We start from the raw sequence: 16,560 nt of genomic DNA on the forward strand, positions 1-16,560 counted from the left end.
AGCCAGCAGGTGGCTCTGTCTGCCTTATGATCTGTAGAAAAGCAAGAAAGCGAAAGAGCCATTGCCTGAAATATGCGTTTAGCAGCTGCTGGAACCCAGCAAAGATGCATAAGGGCTTCTCAGGGCTCAAGAGTACAGGTGAAGCGGGCTGGGAAACGAGCTCAGGGTTTGCAGGATAACAGAGGAGCAAACAGGGAGGAGTGAGATAAAATAAAAGAAAAAAAGCATTGTTCAGTCCAGCAAAGCTGGAGCCAGAGGGAGGATTTCTCGGAGTGTCTAGTTGCGGAAGGGCTTGTGCAATGCCCGGAAGGTCCACGTGGGTTATACCTGAAATAAAAGGAGTGGTTAATGGGGAGAAGGGGACCTCAGTGCCCAGAGCCTTTCTGCCACTGCTCAAGTGACCAAACGCTAACTGATGAAGTTCAGCCACATGCAGAGGACTAGCCCGAGGTCCACGTATCTCCCAGCCTCTGCTTAAAATCTGCAATAAGGGTGTGAGTGAGGTATGAGCCTTGTGCCAGCCCTTCCATAGTGGTGCAATGCTTGAGTCCCGCACTTTTAGTGTTGGCAATTCAACACGCCGTGTCCTGACCTAAAACTGCTGCAACAGCTTCCCTGTAGCCTGTAAGTCATGGGGATCTTGTCCTTGCAGGTATGTCATGTATCCAGCAGTGGTGAACACTTTGTTTGGGAAAGGCATCTGCCCGACAAGTCAGAGTGAAATCAAGGAGTTTGAAGAACATTTTCTGAAGTATGATGAGGACTTCGAATATGCTTCTCAGATGCCCGAGTGCTTCCTGAGGTAACGGAGCAGAGCTGATGCTTGATGCAAGCATTACAGGCATTTTGCTTGCTGGGATATCAACCGCAAGAGAGATTTTCCCTGGAGGATGATGCACTGTCTTTATCGATGGTGTGTCCTTGGATCAGGCAGGCTTTCAGCTAGGTGCTTCAAAAAAGTTCTGACTTTGTCTCACGCATTTCGAGCATTGGAACAGGCTGCCCAGGGAAGTGGGCCAAGGAACTCCAAGGAAGGGAGCTTGTCAGTGCTCTCAGGGCCATGACAGCACCTTGAACACCTCCAAATAGCCTTCAGAAAGAGCTAAGTATGCTCTAAAAATGTGGCCTTTATGTCTTAGGGGAGGTCATTCTTGAAAAGATTGAGCTATAAATTGTCCAAAGCCGCAATGAGAGCCCGCAGTGGAATAGATAGGAAAATCTCGGAGTCTTGTGGTCACCGGTCCTGGCTGCAAGATGAGGTCTGGCCAAGGTGAAGTCAACACTACTGTCAGATTGACACTCGAGTATTCATCCACTGACTGCTGCCCAGGGGCTTTTGGAAAGAAACCAAGGAGTCCTTCTCATGGAAAAGGAAATGTCGGTTTGTGCTGCCTCAGTTAAGTGCTCCTTGTTTGTTGCTTTTCTTTACAGGAACTGGTCTAAATCCAAAAAATGGCTTTTAAAATTATTTGAGAAAGTAGTGTCAGATGCTGAAAAGACCAACCCTTCAGAGACCACATCCAAGGTAAACATCCAAGGTGGTGAAAGCTTACTTCGTTGTATATTCTGATTGAAGCGATGGAGGGCAGGAATTATTTCAGTACTGGAGGACATAAGCTAAATATGTCAGCTTTGATAGCTGTGCCTTAATTGTCCAGTATTGCTGTGACCTCCATTAGGTCAGACCCCTAATTTTGAGTCCTACTCCTCAATTTAGTTTATTTCCTACAATTCTGACAATTAACATCTTTCTCCGGGGAATTTTAAGCCAAGGGTTCAGAGCTGTGACCCATTGCCAGCCTCCAGTATCGCAGCCGCAGTGAGCAGTTGAAAGAGGTGAGAGAAAGACCTCTTCAGTTGTTTCTCTGAGGGCACCGCGCTGTGAAATTTCAAAACCTTGCATGTACTATTTTTAAACCCTGGTGTAGAGTGAGTAGATCCTCCAGCAGCCAGACTAGTAGAAAATAGCTGATTACTGGATTGGAAGCCAAGTACCCTAAATATTGATTGTGTCAAAGCTGTGATAAGTTGTCCCCCTGGTTATTCTCCTTAGCTATGGCAGGAATTCTGTCTCTCCAGTTGACAAATGCGAGGGCAGACTGGCCTGGGAATTTTGATCTACCAAATGGTTATAGAACAGATCATTAAACAAACCAGGTTTTATTTGGACTTTAAAAGCTTTACATACCACAGTTTCTTTCATAAAATAAACCAGAATAATAGAAAGAAAGAGAGGGCTGGAGAGGGAGTGGTGGGAGGTAAGAAGGTGCGGGAAGTAGGAGGCATGTACTTGCTGTCTTAGATTGGGTGGGAATTTGGAAAAAAGAGCGGTCATTTTTTATTCAAGGTCATCCTTTTCACCTCTGAAAAGTAGACAGGAAGCTTTGCCTTGAAGGCATGGTGGCCCTGTAAATATTTAAGTAAATACTATAAGAAAAAGCCGATGCTAGAACATTACACAGTTGCTATAGTTTCAAAAAATATCAAGCCATTGAAGTCATTGGTTAGGTCACTAACAAAGCACCTGGAACTAGGGACTTTGCTGATACATCAGACCATCTCTTCATAACAAGAACCTTTTTGGCAGGAACAGAGAGAACATTTTCTTCATTTCCATTCATTCAACTTGTTCAGCCCCGTTGTCGGGTTCTTTAAAGTAGAGAAGTAGAGCAGGAATTAAAAAAGAATAGAGATTTCTTTTTTCTTTCTTCCACATACAAGCAACAATGGGGAGCGAGGGAAGCAGGTTCCCTAAAAACTTTAAGAAAACGGAGGGCAGTGCAAGTATTCAGTAGGGATTCACGTGGCGCACTGACGACTTCTGGCCCTCTGCCTATGAGTCTCAATTTCTCTTAACAGCTATCGTCTCTACTTTGTGACTGCAAAAAAGCCATAACTAACTTCACTTCTCTTTGATAAATTAGCCTCACGTTAATATCCTTGAATTTTAGTAAGCCCTACCCTAAACTACATTTTAATATATTTTTGGAAATACACATTATTATCTTTTATTTATAACAGACACTACTGCAACATCTCCTGGACAACTTGCAAGGAAAACATCTGGGTCCCAATTACGGTCTCCTGATGCTCTGGGCTTCCCAAGCAAATGCTGTCCCTGTAAGTACCTCCGCTAGAGAAACACATTCTCTCCAACCTGCTCAAAAGCCTGTGTTTGGGAAGCAAAGACTTCGACCCAGAGGTCACACACACTGCATGTATTCCAAAGAAGGGATTATCACGCCCACGTGCATCACTACAAATATACCCAGGCTGCAATGTCACAGAAGCAATAACAAGAAAAGCTCTGCTTGTATTTTTCCTAAATTATTATGTCCCTATCGTAACATTTCGGGAACATATGTCTTATAGATATTAAGATCACAGTCTTAAGCTGGGAAGAGCATTTAACTCTATTTTAAAGCACTGTGGCTGCATTATAGTAGGGACTCTGTTTTAAATAGCCTGGTGTTATCAATTGTAAAGAATATCAAAAACATATTGTAGAGTAACTTCATCTGTGTGTAAATCCTTGAGTGATTTTGACTCTTTTGCTTTGGGGGATCTGCCGTACAAATGCCAATGTTGCTTCATGGGCAGAAAAGGAATAGTTTGATTCTACTGCCACTTAAGTTTTGTCTATGTTAGGAACGGATTTGACGGATTAATGATACAGATATATGTATGCTAACGAGCCCAATAGATCTAGCACACCTTAGGCTGACCAAAGACATTTATAGGAATTTCTCAGATGAAAAATCCATAGCAGCAAAAAACATCCTTTATTTACCATGACTACTAAGCTCTTTCCAGCGCAGTTATGTCTGTTACAGATGAGATGTAGAAAAAAATGATAGTGAGTTATTTTTATATGTACTCCTAGTGGATATATCTATGGTTTTTCTAGATTGCGTATTACTACAATTTGCCCAAAAGGAATTTCTTCCATTTCAGTGAGGTTTCTATGGATTCACGTGTTGGTATAAGTGAGAGGCATAGCCTGCTGTCTGTTATCAGGATAACTGACATTCCTTCCACAACACGATCATTACTTACTCCTGTAATATTCAGCTGTAAATAGACATACAGATATTTCGTTGTGTCTCAGAATAGTCACAACCACTGTTCTGGTGACGGGAATAATGAAAAAAGGCCTTTCACTTTCCAAGGGGATTTTTTTACAAGTGCATTAAACCCTTTTATCTGAACCAGTTCAGTCATCCCTCCTCGTCCCGTGGAGTGAAGCCACGCTGTCCAAGTGCTCTACAAGAAAACTAAGCTGCCGGATTTGTTGTGCAGAAGGAGGGCTGCGTCCGCGCGGGGCTATTTGGGAAATAACAGTAGGAGTTCTCATCCCTCGCCGGCACAGATGGCCTGCGACCAGATCTGTGTGCAGACTGCATCTCCCGCTAGCTCAGCAAGAGGAGAGAGACTCCTGGCAGGGCTGAGAGTCCTTCTGGTTTCATCCTACTTAAGAGGATTTTCTCCTTTCCTAAATTTCTTGATTTTCAACCTCATTGCATAATCAGTTAGTAAATTATTTCTAAAGGGGATCTACTACTGCTTGTTTTGCTAATTAAAACTTTTCCTGCCCATTTTAGTGTGACTCACTGTGACAGTGCCCTGCAAGTTATTTAACCTCATTTCTGCTAATATTAGTAGGAATTTACTATTTAATTTTTCTTCCATTCATGCAGCTAAATCTAATCACACATAACGATTTAGTAATTCATTTTAACACCTAGTTATTTGAAATTAAAGAAAGGATTCTGTGTTTCAAAGGTCAAAGCCAAAGCGATGTAACGTTCACTGAAGGTAAGTACACAGCAGATGACTAGAGCTAATCTCCCAAGATCTGGGCCCTTAGATGTGGATTTACCCTGGAAGCACAGCTCCCTGTGCATCCCAACTACAACAGGCACATCCAAAAACGTACAAATGTTTTCATCTGCCTCTGTGATTTGCTACAAATATACTGCAATTCTGTTCCATGTTCCTGTGTTGAAGTACTTTCATCTCTGTTTAGGTTGCGTTTTGGACCCTTGCTTTCATACTCTCTTATCCTTCCATTTACAAGAAAATCATGGAAGACCTGACTTCTGTTTTTGGCAAAGCAGGTAATAAATCTGATCGCATCCGTCTGGAACCTAGAAATTATTGATTCTGTGTCGGCCCAACACACGGCCAGTGGTCCATGGCTGGGAATAATGAATGTTGCTGCTGAGGGTACTACTGATAACATAGAGTTCAGCTCTGAGTTCTTTACTCTGTATAGGCTCAAGACATATTTTTAAGCAAAAACACCTTTGATGTTATCACAAGAAAAAGAACCATATGTACCTGTCCCTTCATTCCACACCGATCATTTAGATCTAGATTTGTATTGACCAGCCTCATGGTTTTTTCATGCCTCTATGATAGGGTCAGATGAGGTTTTTCAATTCAGCTGCTTTTCATGGTGTGATGTTCACCAGAGTTACAGGTATTCTGTGGAAAAACAGGTCAGGAACTGTTCTCTTTTCTCTCATCTGAGGCCAGTTTGTCCGGCACGAGTCACCCCCACATGACTAATCTCTTTCCTTCAAAAATCAGTCACCCACTGGGAGCAGTCACTCACATATGCACTCCCTTGAACCCTGCTTAGACTTTCCTGTAAGACTCTTAGTTGGCATGGATCAAAACCACATCAAGGAACATGTCAATCATTAACCAATAAGGATAATCATGAACCAGTGCTTAAGCCTTTCTCCTGGCCCCGTTTCATTTGCTGGTGTTAACATAGCCCAAGAGCTCTTGGTGCCTACAGTCCCTGAGATTTCCATGCAGCGTCCTACCAAAGTAGTGAAAAAGTCCAGGGACTCTTAACTTCCAAGATGACCTTCGTTTGGCCTCTTCTGGCCAATACCATACCTACAGCTACCTTAGAGTTATTAAATTCTCTTCAACAGCTTTTCTTAATTGTACTGATTTTGGTCCATTTATTTACTTTGAAATATAAAGAAAACTTCTGGGTAAAAAGTCTTAAAGTCTTGAGGTATTGTATCAGAAGGTCTAAAGCAAAACATGTCAGCATGTACCAAAACAAGTATGGAATCTAATTTTTACACAGAGTCTTCTTTCTCATGCCACAACAGGTAAAGATAAAATAGAAGTGTCTGAAGAGGAGCTTAAGAAGCTCCCTTTTATTAAATGGTGCACTTTGGAAGCCATACGGCTGAGGTCCCCAGGTGCAATCACCAAGAAAGTAGTAAATCCAATAAAAATTCAGGTGAGTTTTATTGGTTTTTGGTTTTCCCCAAAAGGATACAAAAAGATGATTTTGCTTGGAAAGGGGCCTCCTAAAAGATCTGGATAAAATTAAAATAGTAGAGATATTCCACAATCTCACTTATATATTCTGTTTGGGTTTAACAGATTTATTCAACATCATTAATTTAATCACCATTAATTTAAGAGTGATTTTGCTTCTCTTGCTCGCAGTCTTACCTTCGATTTTGAATTTACTTTAGATTTAATTGAATTGAGGTGAAGATACTGTGCAGATGGTATATGAAATAGTAATCAGACACAACAAATACAGTAGAAGGGACCACAATTTAGTAACTGGTAAAACTCATTTTCTGTTTGTCCTCCTCACTGCCATTCCGAAGGGAAGTGCCAGCGTTCAGGAGTCTAACAAATAAATGTTTGGGAGAAAAACATTCCCTTAAGGAATCACCACTCATGCCTATTTAAGAAATTACGAAAGTCCCATAAAGGTCTACTGTCATATAAGACTTTCTATGAATTTCTTTGCATTTTGAAGGAAGCGCTTAACAAAAGATTTAGCAACAAATACCAGTTCATACGATACATCAAGAAGCAGGAAAGACAGAAATAATGTTTCTATTATTTCTCTACCTGAGAAACCAAATTAGAACAAAAACAGTCTTTCCACGTTCTCCACTGTTTAAATCTTACTTATGGAGAAAAGGCCAATGGCAAGAAGAAGCTTCAAACATGTAATATGTCCACCACGGCTTCACCACTGTCACTTGCCCTCTGTTAGGACCTTCTACTGATGGAAGAGAAGTACTAAGGAAGGACTGTTTTGTTAGTTGAACCTGTGATTTTCTCTTTTCTTAGAGTTTTTTTCTCCTTTTCAGAATTACATCGTCCCTGCAGGTGACATGCTGATGTTGTCGCCATATTGGTTACACAGGAATCCAAAATATTTTCCTGACCCAGAAATGTTCAAACCGGTAAGTCGTCATTCTTACCGTGGGTATTTTGCTGTCTTTTCTCCTCTTCACTTATTTCACAATAAAAGCACATGGATAAATTGGCTTAAAGTTGGGTATTCCCCATTGTCTGCAGGATGGCCTTGTATACAGAGAAGATGTGCAAAAAACAGAGCCTGTAGGAATAAGCAAGACTTTAAAGTTCAGTTATATATTCCAAATAATATGGTACTATTTTATATCACTTTGATCTTGATCCAAAACCTACCATGGAAGGACCCCACCAATTTCACTTTTGAACCCAACTCCAAGAACTCTCCTCTCACTGTCATCACAGACTCATAGAATGTGTTGGGTTGGAAGGCACTTTTAAAGGTCATCTAGTCCAAGCCCCCTGCAGTCAGCAGGGACATCTTCAACTAGATCAGGTTGCTCAGAGCCTCATCCAGCCTGGCCTTGAATGTCTCCAGGGATGGGGCCTCCACCACCTCTCTGGGCAACCTGGGCCAGGGTCTCACCACCCTCAGTGTAAAGAACTTCTTCCTAATGTCTCATCTAACCCTGCCCTGCTCTAGTTTAAACCATTGCCCCTCGTCCTATCACTACATGCCCTTGCAAACAGCCCCTCCCCAGCTTTCCTGTAGGCCCCCTTCAGGGACTGGAAGGCCACTATAAGGTCTCCCCGGGGCCTTCTCTTCTCCAGGCTGAACAACCCCAACTCTCTCAGCCTGTCATTTGTTTGTGTAGCTCATCTCCACATATTTACTCAGGCTTATTGGTCTTTCCAGTCAGATGGTTTCTGGTAGGTATTAGCTCTTCTAATTCAGTAGCTGATCTAGGGTTTCTTGATTATTATTCCACTCCAGGTGGCCGTGTGGGCAGGCTTGTAACTGCTCTTTTTAGCACCATCCGCTATAGAATGGTTGGTCGTTTTTATAGAAATACATCAAGGAGTAATTTAAACAAAACTTCCCTTCTAGAAAACTCTTTACCAATTTGAAATCCCTCATAACAATTCCTGCCTGTTTGAAACCCTAAACAGAAACCTTGATGTAGCGCCTTATTTCTTTAGTAACTTTATTCCTAAGAAGCGAGATAGCTTGTTTTATAGAAACTCACCCTTTTTCCATGAAGAATGGGTGAGTACCCCTTGCACATTGCCATTCCAAATGGTAATCGCCTTGCTTTGTCACCACTGAGATTTTTTTTCTTGCTTTTATTGGATTTTGATACTAACAGGTTTCCTCTTCAGAAAGCTCTAAACAGCCCAAGCTGAAAAAAATCCAAAATAAAAACACAAGATTACATCTTCTCTAAGATGGCTCCATCAGAGGAGTTAGCCACCATCAACTTGGCAAGGTGTTACTTGAAGGCTTTGGTAGAGTTGCGCCGAGTTTCTGGAGGCTGGTGTGGTTTATCACCCAGCATTCAAGAGATTTACTGCTGTCAGTGTCACCCACCCAAACTTCGGCCCATATTGCCTCGTTCCTTTTCTCTGAAAGCAACTCAGGGTGGAGGAAGGAGCCCCGTGGGTACAGACAGGCTGGTTTTGTTGAGAAGAGTTCATTTTGTCACACGCTGGCTTGCACCTGTGAATGGGGCTGGGCAACGCTTGCCTTTCTCCTGCGTGACAGCGCACGCACCTTCCATTTATCTGTGCACAGCGTCTTAGAAATGGTTTGTGTGCAAGATGCGCATGAGCCGTTTGCGTGCTGGGATACAATTTTGTGGCTGAGGGAAGGTACTGGTTGAAAATTTACTTTGAATGTGCATGTATTTAAAAGGAGAAGGCCACATTTTTACGGGCGTTTCGATAGCTCAAGACGCAGGATTTAGAAAAACGGGGAGGTATATAGGAAGAATACTTTTGGAGCGATTTTGAAAAGCCTTCCAGCACTAACTATGTTTCAAATGGGACCCTCATTTCTTTCCCTGAGGTAACGCTGACTTTTGAATCCAGACTCTAACACTAACAGGTTGAATGCAAAAAATGGCATTAGTGCAACTTTGTATTGAGGATTAGCTGTCCAAGGTCATTTTTAGCTCAGAGAAATAAAGTTAAGCTTTATTTATATAAGTCTCTTTTGGAAAAAAAAAAGTTTCTTCCCACAGGATCGTTGGAAAGAGGCAAATTTAGAGAAGAATGCTTTCTTGGACAGCTTTGTGGCATTCGGAGGAGGGAAGCATCAGTGTCCAGGAAGGTCAGTGAAACAGCTGGGGTTTATTTATTCCCAAACCCTGCAGAGAACAACTCTCTTGAACTGGGCTCTTACACTTGGACATAAAATGTTTTCATTGCTTTGCTCTTTCTAAGTCCCCTAATGTTCAGTATTACTTGGACCTTGTTTAAACTGATTTGAAAGTGGTTTCATTCCTGGAAAAGACAGGTTAAGTCACGACGTAAAAGCAGAATCTGAGACTAGCCTATCGAGAGATATCCCCCAGGGAGGACAGTCAGCCTAGCTCTGCTGCTGCTGAGGCACCTTTTCATCAAGGGAGAGTTCTTCCACTTACAAACATGCCAGTTTATAGATGCAGGCATTTAGGTCGCCATAAACAGCTCTAAACTAACCTAAAGAACATTTCTCTGGTCTGAGACTCTCTTTCCATCCTCTATCATGCCATTGACATCTTTGCTAATCTTCAAATGTCTTAAGTGGCTCCTCTGTTTAAATCTTGTCTTTGCATTAGGGCCCATGCAACTGTGTGATGGTTTGAATTGCAGATCCCGTCTCTCTTCCCTCCTCCAGCAATGCCAGCCTCGGTGCTTCCTGCATTCCTTCTGCTGTTTTCTCTGCTGTCCCTTTTCCTGGAACCAGTCCCAGGGAGACGGCTGCTCCTCGTTTCTGTGTTCAAACATCTCTATGCTCAATTCTCTGCCTTCAAAACCTGGTCTCCTCTAGGAAGCAAATAACCAAGAATCCTTAAAACTGGTCAGTTTAACTCAAGAGTCCCATGTGGATCGAGGAATCCAGAGGGTGTTGCAGAGGATCTGCGGTCTTGAATCTGCAGCCTATAGCAGGCTGGACATGACTGTCAGATAAACTTTGTGAAGGCATTAAAGACGTAAACAAAATGAATTAAAATGCATTCAACCATTTAGGCTTGCCGGAGGAAAGTGCTCACTCACTGCTCTACCTCTGTGACTTGTACCGTATTCCTGAGCTCAATACGAGCCCAGGCTCACTCCCAGCCAGGGCGACAGCAGAATTCACAAGAGGCATCCGCAGGTCCAGGACAAGCTGCAAAACAATGTTTCTGAAAGCTGCTTGTTTATATATACTGACCTAATTCTTTGTTCAGGCTGTTCTCTGGACTCTGATAATATCTTTAAAATAAGTTTGTGGTTGGAAAGAAAATTATAACGTTTCTGCGTAGGCAACGGATGGAGAATCTTTTTCTTGCTGACGGACAAAAAGTCCTTTCAAAAGCCTTTGGCAGCCTACTTGGTAACACACACCTTCCTGCTTTTCAGCAATCATTCTAAAAGAATAATGTTGTGGTCTTAGAAGAAAGGAAATCAAATCAAGGGATGTATTTAGATCCTATGTTGCAGATTTCTTTGGTATGACTGAATGAAACAAAGATATTCAAGTTTAAAATGCATTTTCATTTACTTCGGTACTGGGATTTATAAATGAAATCTGTTCAACTTTTAATTTCTCCGTTGCAAAAGTTCATAATGAAATTAAAAGACAATTTAATCGAACAAAGCTAGAAAATAACTAACTTGTCAAATATTCTAGCAAACTGGCATGGGGAGAGCTCTCGCAAAGCCATTTGTGTGCCATCTTTTTTACCTACAGGAAAAATTCGATGGCAGTGAAGCTACTTTTATCTAACCAGGTGACTATTGCCTGTGCGACCGTGCTTATCTTGCCTGGCTCTGTCTGCTGTCTCCCATCTTATGCTGACTTCGTAAACCCTTCAGCACAACGGCCCTGATTTCGTTCTCAGATTCCATTTACTGCTGGACCTCAGTCCACAGCTGGGCTCCTGGTCTCCAGCACAACACCAATACATAGCAGTGCACTGGGGGCGAGATTTCAGAAAGCACATCTTTGTCGCTAAATAAAACAGGAAGGCATCAGTGCCTCAGAGTTTTTACAGGAAAACTGCTCTAGGACTCAGTCATGAATACGACGGGCAGGTGGGAACTAAGGGGCATTTAGCTGCAAGAAAGCTCATGGTTTCTGCTCAGTACAAGGTGCTGTGGGAGAGAGGGATGCACTGGGACTCTGCAGTCCTGCCTTTCACTCCCAGGCTGTCCCTCTGCCCGCCCTCAGATGTGTGTGTTACTTGTCATCCTTGTGTCTCAGCATCTCTGTTTGCAGAGCAGAGTAACAGCAGCAGCCTGCTGGGAGAAGCACTTTGAGATCTAGCGGTGAGCCGTGCTGCAGTCAGTTACGGGTTACATCCGTTGTCGCGCAGAGGCAGATGAACCCCGCCATGGGTACGGAGGTGTCAGAGCTGGCCAGCTTGCATCCGGCTGTGTTTGAAGGACAGAGCCCTGTAAATGCAGCATTTCCACTTTCAGGCCAACCGAGAGGCATTTTGGCATTTGGCCACATCGTCTGTGCCAAACCACTGAGGTTCAGAGGCAGGACCTCAGGCACCAGGAGCCCAGGACCACACAGTGCAACCAGTGCAATGACTGTAAGGAGCCCACCTTTGTACAGTGCACTGGCACAGAGTTTGGGCTAGCAAGTCCTGCCTGACCTGAGCTAATTTCCATTGAAATATCTCTGCACTGCATTCCCCCGAGCTCAAGGTCACCAAAAGCTCCCTACCTCAAGGTAATTCCAGTGTGAAATCACAGAGATAATTTGGGTTTGAAGCTATGCCAAAACCAACAAGCATCCTCCCACTCCGGAGCACAGGGCGCAGATCTGGATGGCTCTGCAGGAGTTAGCCTGCGTCTCGCGGGGCTTATTAGCTTCCTCTTCACACCTGCCAGGCCAAATCCAGCCTGACGCCATGTGCCGTCGTGTGGCCTTCTCCCCAGTGAATTCCCCAATAGCTGCTTTCTCCAAGTTTTCCAGCATCTCTCAGAGAATGGAAAATAAACTGTGTAGAAGAGCAAGGTAGTAGTACTATTTTAACTAGGTATTTAAGACTTGGGTCTGGATTCTGCAAGTGAGTAATCCCTTGACCCGGCATAGGTACATGGTAGTGCCTGAATGCAGAAAGCTCTTGTATGGATCGACTTTAAAAAACAACAGCCTGGAGGAGTTCACCTGCAGTTATCTGAAATCTTCTCCGGACTGACTAAAAAAGACCTTTCTTGAGAGTGTCACAGAAAAAAAAAAAATCCTGCCCTTGGGTCTCATACTGCATTCTAACGCTGACGCATTAAATAATAACTCCCGCTGTCACAGCCACTCTGATGTCACCAGGCTCCCAGCTGTATTATATAACTTTATATAGCACAATTAGTCATATAGCCTTTTCTATATCTGACTGTCTTCTCACTCCTGTGAAGTTATTTCAAGTCGGCAAGCGTTAGAAGAACATAAATGTTTGTACAGTGGAAAAAACCATAATGATAAGGGGCTGTTCTAAAATAGGGTGTCAGAGGGATACTGTCGGTTTAACGTTTCACGGGAAAGAAGGGGCAGCCGCTACATTCACGTTCTTTGCTGAGTAACGAAGCTGAACAAAGCTACAGCATATTTTCCTGCTGGAGATAAACTTTCAGGCAGGACTGAAGCATGGAATGTAAAATGTGTCAAAGACACCTTGTTTCTTACCTGATGATAACACACGTGTGATGGTGAGGCTGGATGCCCAATGTTTTCCTCCCTTTTCTTGCAGGTGGTTTGCTATCATGGAAATCCAATTGTTCGTTGTGCTATTCCTATACAAATATGAATTTGTGCTTTTGGATGCGGTACCAAAGGAGGTAAAAGATCCATGCGTTTGTATGGCATTCCGCGTCTTTATATCCTTCATTCATCACACTCAGCTGAACAACTGTGCTCAACTACGGTTATCTATAATGAAGCAAATTTTTGAGAGGAGCGTTAATAAAACATGTAATGAGTAAATTGATCTTCTTTTAGCTCAGGGAACCCAGAGTAACTCCAGCAATGTTAGTGGGGCTGCGCTATCCATACAATAATGCACCCACAAGAGTATTTTGTCTCATCGTTGCCTAATCATTACAAGAGATTTTATAACTGCTTTCTGCCACTCACAAAAACAATGAATATGGAACTGGATTATTAATACTTTAAAGATATGAAATGAGATGCATGGCATGGGCTTTGTATGATTGCCCTTTAGGCTGGAAGTTGGAAGCTCGGAGAACTTAATTCCTCTGCTCTCCTTGAAGAACATGAGATGTTGATCTCAAGTAGTGGTGGAAAGCCCACCCAGAATATGGAGGAAGGTTGCCTCTTCCTGATGGATGCTGTGTTGCCATGCCAGCTCTCACTGGAGTTGATTGTAATTTGGGTCCGCACCCACAGGCAATTATGCTGATGAAGATATTCAAAACCATTAGAGTTTCTTAAGATCACATGTGTCATCCTCTGTCAGAGTGAGTGGAATAAAAAATAATCCTTAAGGCACTAGTCAGTGGCTTCAGCAAAGCCAAGAAATACTCCCAGTATTTAGTCCAAGAATATGTTTATATCTTAATATTAAAGCATGATGATGATTCCATTAACTGAACTAACTTAAATGTTTCTACTGATTTTCTTCTTTTTGCAGAGCCCTTTACATTTGGTGGGGACACAGCAACCCATGGCACCATTCCGGATCCAGTATAAATGCCGGGAATGAAAGCTGCCCAGCGGTAACTTACCTTCCTTTGCCAGCCACCCCTGGGTAGATGGACCACTGAGCTGTGTCCCTGTCCCACATCTTCAGATAGGTTCTCTGCCTTAACAGTTCTTAATTTAAACTTTAAATGCTGTGTATACTCTGGGTTGTGGTATGCCATACCAGTATAGTCATATCTGTGCTCCTCACCTGATTGCCTACCTCCTACCATTTAAAAACCAAGTTCTCCTGCCAAATTTGTAATTTGTGGGCCAATTATTCACAGACTTCGCAAATCTGATATACTAAACTCAACAACCAGACATTCTGAACAAAAAGGTGCTATGTTTGGAAATCCTGCATGGAAGTTGTGCTAGAACCAGAGGAAAAGCAGGTCCCTTGGGCCAGGTCACTGTTTCCTGCAGGTCTCTTTGAACCAAGGCTAAAGTGGTGCCTGATGGAGACTCCATAGAGCTCCCTGGTGCTGGTGTGCACAAAATACAGGGCAGTGCTGAGCAGAGACCTCCGGATCAGATCTGCAGCCACGATAAACTAGCGTCACTTATTTATCACTGCCTGTGTCGCTAGGTGAAGATCTGGCCTGCTCTGCCTACAATCGGTGCCAACTTTTCGCAAATAAAATGCATTTATAATGGAAAAATTGCAAGCATGGGAAACGCTGGGGTCTTGTCCCACTGGAGCACCTAAAATTTCTGCTGAGCTTTATTTGCTCCACAGGAGTCAGAATCGGCCCTTGCGTGAACATGCAATGAAAGTTTGATCGTGATGTTTGGCTTCTAACGAAAAGCGATTGCAAGAAAAGCTATTGCTATTCATTAGACTGGTTGTCTAATATCTAGAACACTTTTGCTTTCCCTTTAACATGTCTTACTTACAGAACAAATTGCACAAACCTAAAAATATTTAATCCTATAAAGAATACCTAGTAAAAGTTGTGCGAAGAAGCTGTCAAATAAGTTCAGATACCAACACTCTAACTGCTGTCAGATTTCATATACGATAATAGCTGGCATGTATTTTTAGTCTTTTAAGTAACGATTATTCATCATTTGAGAGGTATTTGCGGAAAAACACAAGTGGACTTTCAACAGCAGTAAAAACTATGGGAATAACATCCATAGGAAAATAACGCATTGGATAAGTCATTAAATGGTTCGCATACCTCAATTATGGATAAAACAATTTAACAAGCTTTATTGATTTATATGGCTGGAAAATGATTCGTCCGACTTCTAATTTAGCTCATAACGGTTAACTCTGCAAGAGTCGCACTCTTAACTGGGGTGTCAGAATCTCTTCCATAACTGAAAACTACTCCCTTGGTTTACATATATGGTCGTTACCCAAAAGTGTATATTTTAATTGTAGAATTTGGAAATGTCCACAATATCTGTTCAGGTATCTTGTAGCTTTGCAAAGATTTCTTTTTTTCCCAATGTACATTTATTTTTATTTCTCTGTTTAATTAACTCTGGGTTTGGGTTTTTTTGTGTGCGTGTGCAGTTTTTTTTGGTCAGGGTTTTTTCCCAAGCTCAAAAAAGGAAAATTCTGTAATGGCAAACTTGACTTTAAACTAAAAAGGTCCCTAAAGGAAAGTATTATTACCTGAAGGTCAGCATCAGTTTGGTTAGAATGAATAAAAGGCACCTGAAGCCAACTAAAAGCGAACATTTAATAACACACCACTGCACGGGGCTTCTGATCTGTCGTAAAGAAGAGCACAATTCTGGTCTAGTTTCTGCATATTGCTGAGTTTTCCAGACTTGGTGTGATCTTGTGCCTGGTGAGAACTACGTTCTGCCTCCTTCCACATCCTGCAAGAACAGCCTGGGGACTGCGTTAGGGTATGTGATAAAAACCACATTCCCCCCCCAGAAACAGAGGAGCAAAAGCAGGTGGGGACCCTGAGCAATGCCCTGCCCAACACCTCCCAGGGCTGGCCGTGTCCAGGGGTGACAGCCACCGGCGACAACGGGAGCAGCTCCCACCTTTTGAGTTGCGGGGGGACACTGCCTGGGGGTATGGGACACGTTGTGGGCAGCTTGCACAGGACTTCTTACGGGATGTTTAGGGGAGGAAGCAACGGTGGGAAAAGGGAGGGATCAAGGTAGGTTGAGGAGGAACAAACATGGAAAAAAAAGAGGGATAAGGGGATAAAAGAGGTTAGTTGCATGTAAACAGTTGCTGACTGGTATGCTTGTGCCTGATCAGTGCAGTCTGTCCTGTCTTCTTCCTACTCTCCATTTTCAGATCTTTTCCTGGGTAAGGGGCTCCCTTTTGTGTGCGCGTGTGGGTATGGGGGTGTGAGTGCAGCAACTGGAGTGGGACCACGGCTCAGAAGGGCCATGGGTGTGTGGTGCCGGCAACGCGAGGGAGCATGGGTGTGCATACTGCGTGGGTGCAATACGTCAGTGTGCGATCGCTAGGCCAGCGGGCGAGTAGGTGAAGTGTGTGTGTCTCAGGGTGAGGCACCTGGAGGGGCTGGCTGCCGGAGGGATGAGGGGATTCAGGCCAGCTGCTGGAGAGCCCGTAGGGTCTGGGGGTCGACTGAGAC

The 16,560-nt window shown here is 43.2% G+C and overlaps 1 protein-coding gene across 4 annotated transcripts in view; it reads left to right on the forward strand.

Annotated features, from left to right (window-relative positions):
- Nucleotides 1–16,281, forward strand: part of LOC134513623 (24-hydroxycholesterol 7-alpha-hydroxylase) — a 30,865-nt gene extending 14,584 nt beyond the window's left edge. For 3 of the 4 annotated variants that reach the window (XM_063330623.1, XM_063330622.1, XM_063330620.1), the window contains 9 exons: nucleotides 653–802; nucleotides 1,432–1,525; nucleotides 3,022–3,120; nucleotides 5,027–5,117; nucleotides 6,135–6,268; nucleotides 7,146–7,241; nucleotides 9,333–9,421; nucleotides 13,035–13,122; nucleotides 13,935–16,280. In XM_063330623.1, coding sequence (XP_063186693.1) covers nucleotides 653–802; nucleotides 1,432–1,525; nucleotides 3,022–3,120; nucleotides 5,027–5,117; nucleotides 6,135–6,268; nucleotides 7,146–7,241; nucleotides 9,333–9,421; nucleotides 13,035–13,122; nucleotides 13,935–14,006 — 913 coding nt within the window. In that variant the 3' untranslated portion in view covers nucleotides 14,007–16,280. Of the gene's footprint in view, nucleotides 1–652; nucleotides 803–1,431; nucleotides 1,526–3,021; nucleotides 3,121–5,026; nucleotides 5,118–6,134; nucleotides 6,269–7,145; nucleotides 7,242–9,319; nucleotides 9,422–13,034; nucleotides 13,123–13,934 lie in introns of all 4 variants that reach the window. The other variant, XM_063330621.1, reaches the window with a different exon arrangement.
- Nucleotides 16,282–16,560: the final 279 nt, after the last annotated feature.

The sequence above is a fragment of the Chroicocephalus ridibundus genome, chromosome 3 (genome assembly GCF_963924245.1).
Source record: "Chroicocephalus ridibundus chromosome 3, bChrRid1.1, whole genome shotgun sequence".
In the NCBI taxonomy this organism is placed as follows: domain Eukaryota; kingdom Metazoa; phylum Chordata; class Aves; order Charadriiformes; family Laridae; genus Chroicocephalus; species Chroicocephalus ridibundus.